Source organism: Egretta garzetta, unplaced genomic scaffold (genome assembly GCF_000687185.1).
Source record: "Egretta garzetta isolate BGI_Z169 unplaced genomic scaffold, ASM68718v1 scaffold154, whole genome shotgun sequence".
NCBI lineage: Eukaryota > Metazoa > Chordata > Aves > Pelecaniformes > Ardeidae > Egretta > Egretta garzetta.
Window position 1 is genome coordinate 4,799,936 of NW_009259600.1, and position 4,405 is coordinate 4,804,340.

Sequence of the window (4,405 nt, forward strand, 5' to 3'; positions counted from 1 at the left end):
GGAAAAAATAACATGAGTAATTTAAACTGTTATCTATTAAAGAATTAGTCACCTTATTATTTATTCTCTCCTACTGGGATTTGCAAAAAACCCAAGTATAACAGTCTTAAGGGGGCATTTTTAGGAGTTTTTACAAATCTTTTCTTCACTTTGGCATGGATCTTAGCATTTAAAAACTCAATTACCACCACATATTTTACACGTTCCAGTAAACATCCCATTGCGTTGTTTGTAAGTTCTGACAGGGCGAAGTTATGCAATCTCTTGCATGTTTTAAGCTCTCAAGAAGCAGAATTTACATGTTTTTTTAAGAAACTGTTCATATCTTATTCTGGGTTGTCATTCAGGCCTTCGTATTGTTAAAAGAGAAAGAAGTAATGACCAAATTAACATTTGAAAATGGGCTGCTGTGCAGTAACTTTTCCCATACTATCTTCCTAAAGAGATCTGTAGTAACCCTGCAGTCATTCTGCCTGCATTGGCAGAAGCCAGAGCATGTGGTGGACATAACACATTCAGCACATGGATATGGCAGAGCGCCTTACGTTGCGCAACAGAAATACAGCTGACCAGCAAGAACAGTGCCTGGCGCAACTGAAAGCCCTGCTGAGATTTTGCTGGGTATGTTGTAGCTAAGATGTGCTCCCTCATTAATGAAAAGCACATGAAGGTGGTGGTAGCAGGGATACACGTGGGATGCTGTTCCTTAGTATAGCTTAGAAAAAGTCAGATATATGTTCTATGACAAATAAGTCATGTATGATGGACAGCAACAACTCGGCGTCTAATTTGGTCATTTTCTAGGTGGGTGCACTTAAATACAGAAAAATGGTACAGCCATTTAATGGAATTATAAGCTTTAAAACAGCAAACATACTGAAAGATCTGGAGTGCTGGATTGTGTTGGGAATGTGAGGTGTCAGTAGAAACCTTTCTTCTGAAGTACATCACTGTATCTGCTCAGAAAGGGCTCAGCATTCAGAGACCATCACAGTACTCTCAAAATCCAAACCAGAGCTCTGTCAGCCATGGGCAGTACTGCTGAGTTCACTAGGAAAGAAAGTGGATATGTTACACGTTTCTTTCAAGCCCGGATACTGCCTTAGCAGTATTTCAAGTGTTTTAATGCCTGGGTTTCTATGAAATTGCACGTACATTTGGCCAATAAAAATAATGTTTTACCATTCACTGCCTTCAGCAGTGCTTGGGAAAACCTAAAATAGGGGGATTATTCTTGTACAGGTTTTCACTCTATAATTCAATTTTGACCTTTTTTTTTCACAGTTGTTTATATATGAGCTGCATATTTTTGTGTGTTTTAGATCCTAATCTGTGGAAGACAGACAGTCTGTAGTTACCTTTCCGAAAGTATTGAACTGAAAGTGGTTCAGCATTACATTAGTCAGGATGGACAGGCCGTTGTTAAAGAACACATCAACTGCCTTGCAGCCAAGCAGAAGTTGCCTTCATATGTCCTAGAAAACAATGAGCTCACCGAGCTGAGTGTGAAAGCTACAGGAGATGAAGACTGGTCCCGAGATGTATGTCTAAGTTCTAAGCATGCAGAACACAGCACTGTCATTCAGGTATGACTAGAAATAGGCATATGGAATATAGCGTCAAAAACGTCTGAGAGAACTGGGGACTTTGTGTTAGACTTCTATTTGATGTGATGAAATGTTGAACATTATCATCCTGAAATAATTCTAGTGTAATGCTGCTGATCTCTCTGCATACAGGTACCATCTTCAAAGAGTTCAATTACATATGTGTGGTGCACAATTTTGACTTTAGAGCCCAACTCTCATGTGCAGCAACGATTAGTAAGTACATTTAATGTCTCTGAATGTTTGTGCCTTACATGTCATATAATAAATTAAGGGCAGAATGACCCACTTCAAATATTTATTAATAGTTTGTTGCAACAGTTGTAATAAATAAAATTAGCCTTAAGTTGTTATATTCTTTTCCTTTTGTAGATTGTCTTCAGCCCTCTTTTCATTGTAAGGAGCCATCTTCCAGACCCAATTATCATACATTTAGAGAAAAGAAGCCTGGGACTGAATGAAATGCAAGTGATTCCAGGGAAAGGACAGGAGAAAGCACTGCAAAATATAGAACCTGATCTTACGCACCACCTAACATTTCAAGCCAGGTAAAATACTCGCTTTCCTTGAAACTGGTTCATTTGTATGGAAAAGAAGGAATAATTTACACTTGTAACTTCTGGTGCATTTTTTCCAAGAGTATGGCATATGCAGAGGAGATACAATAGAACAAGCATATGTGGCCTGAAATATGATAGCAAATATTAAATTTGGCATAACTATCCTAAGAACATTGGCATTTGTTTGCTTAAGCAGTCCACGAATTTGTGTTTTGAAAAGTAAGTACGTAAATGATCTTAACATGGTTTTGGAGAATACTGAAGAGTTTCTAGGGTCTCAGACACAAAGGTCATTGCAGTGTCATAACAAATTCATGCATGTCAGTTAATGCTCAGGAACTTGTTAGACATCGTAACTTGATTCATCCACGACTACCTGGAGAGTGTTCCTACTGTAGAGTACGCTTGGAAAGCTTCATTAAAGAAAATGTTAGTGCTGCTAATGCTTGGTCTTGTTGTGTAAGTGACTGAATCTGTTTTCAATGACAGGGAGGAAGATGATCCATCAGAGTGCGCAGTCCCTATCTCAACCACACTAATTAAACAGATAGCAACTAAATCCCATCCAGGTGGCAATGTCAACCAAATACTGTCCGAGTTCTATGGCACTGCTACTCCTCCCCAGCCTGCATGGCCATATAATAGGAAGGATTCAGACAGGTAATTCTTTTCTAAACCTTCTTCATAGTTGTTGCATTGCCTTTTTGAATAAACTGAAAGCACATTCAAGAAGACCATATGTGATCAACATTAAATATGTTTTCAGTAATTACATGATTCCTGTGTGTAAGCTGCAGAATCTGTTGCAGGTGGGAAAAAACTGAGGTCAGCCTAGGGGCTGCACTTGATTACACTGAGAAGATTGCATCAGCAAGGATTTAAAAAGTGGAACTAAAAAAAATGCACCTTCTTTAGCTCTAGAGGCTATTGTTTATTCAGTAGCTGTTTGTTTCAGTACAGAAACAGGGAGTTGCTGTAGGAGGAGTTGCTGAAACAAAAATGGAAATGTGATTTTATGACTACAGAAGTCACAGGTTTAGTTTTGCAGGATAGTGGTAATTCTGTTAAGGCATTTCTTTAATTGACCAAATTTAGGTTGAGCTTATGCAGTTAAAAATATGTCTTTATAGCCTACATGTAGCTAGATATCTCTGACAGCATCTCAGTATGTTCCAGAATTATAAGGTAAGAGGAGATTATTTTTCTATTTCAAAACAGAAAAGCCTTGCAAATTTCTGGAAATGATGGCTTATCATTCGTAATCTTGAATTCTTTATTCCTTTGACTTTGTCTTGTTTTTGAACAGCAGTGAACAACTCTCCCAGTGGGATAGCCCAATGCGGGTAAAGCTGTCGGTGTGGAAACCGTGTGTTCAAACTCTTCTGATAGAACTCCTACCCTGGGCTTTGCTTATCAATCAGTCCAAGTGGGACCTCTGGTTGTTTGAAGGAGAGAAGATCGTTCTTCAAGTACCTACTGGGAAAGTAATTATACCTCCCAACTTCGAGGTAACCTTGCCATTCACGTTAACAGGCACAGTTCTGCTGAACATTCTGATTCTGAAGAATGGTTATTAATCCAGATGAGTCCCACTTTCCAGTCACTGTGTCTGTTAGTCATATGATGAGGAGTAGAAATAACAATAGAAATTAGCCACGCTGGCTGAGCCACCCAGTGGGTAGCACAACACACTTGATAGCAATGTTTGAAGAACAACATGTCTTAAAGATGCATAGTTAAAAATTGTCTGTAAGATGCTGTAGGAAGGAGACCTGCGTGCCATCTGATTCAGCAGCCTTCTCTCCTTCCTCCCAATGCAGCCAATGAATCCGCAACGTGGGCACAATTTAGTAACCCAAGTAAATTGCTATAAAGACCAAATACAGACTTTGGCCCCTGCTGTGCCGAACTGTCGCTTGGGAAGTGTATTGACCACAGTAGCAAAGCTGAGAGCCTGGAAGGAATGTTTGGTTTGAGAGTGGTTTAGGTCAAGTTGTTTCACAGCTCATATGCTACTAAGAAAGTTTGATAATGAGATAGGGTGAATTACAAACAAGGAAGATTCTTTAGGATGCCTGCCTTCCTGAATTCAAAGTTTTGCGTAATGGATCTTCTCACATACCTTAACTTGGCCATGCACATGCTTTATTATTACAACCCCAATATTCTTTTCTTTTGAAAGAATTAAAATAATTTGGCACAGCAGCTTGTCAGTTCCAATTGGATATTCTGATACTT

General features: G+C 39.0%; 1 protein-coding gene across 1 annotated transcript in view; it reads left to right on the top strand.

Moving 5' to 3' along the window:
* Nucleotides 1-4,405, top strand: part of VPS13B (vacuolar protein sorting 13 homolog B) — a 482,902-nt gene that overhangs the window by 445,293 nt on the left and 33,204 nt on the right. Inside the window, exons 44-49 of the mRNA XM_035893844.1 lie at nt 997-1,040; nt 1,323-1,586; nt 1,740-1,823; nt 1,980-2,155; nt 2,657-2,827; nt 3,474-3,675. Of these exons, the coding sequence (XP_035749737.1) occupies nt 997-1,040; nt 1,323-1,586; nt 1,740-1,823; nt 1,980-2,155; nt 2,657-2,827; nt 3,474-3,675 (941 nt within the window). The remainder of the gene's footprint in view (nt 1-996; nt 1,041-1,322; nt 1,587-1,739; nt 1,824-1,979; nt 2,156-2,656; nt 2,828-3,473; nt 3,676-4,405) is intronic.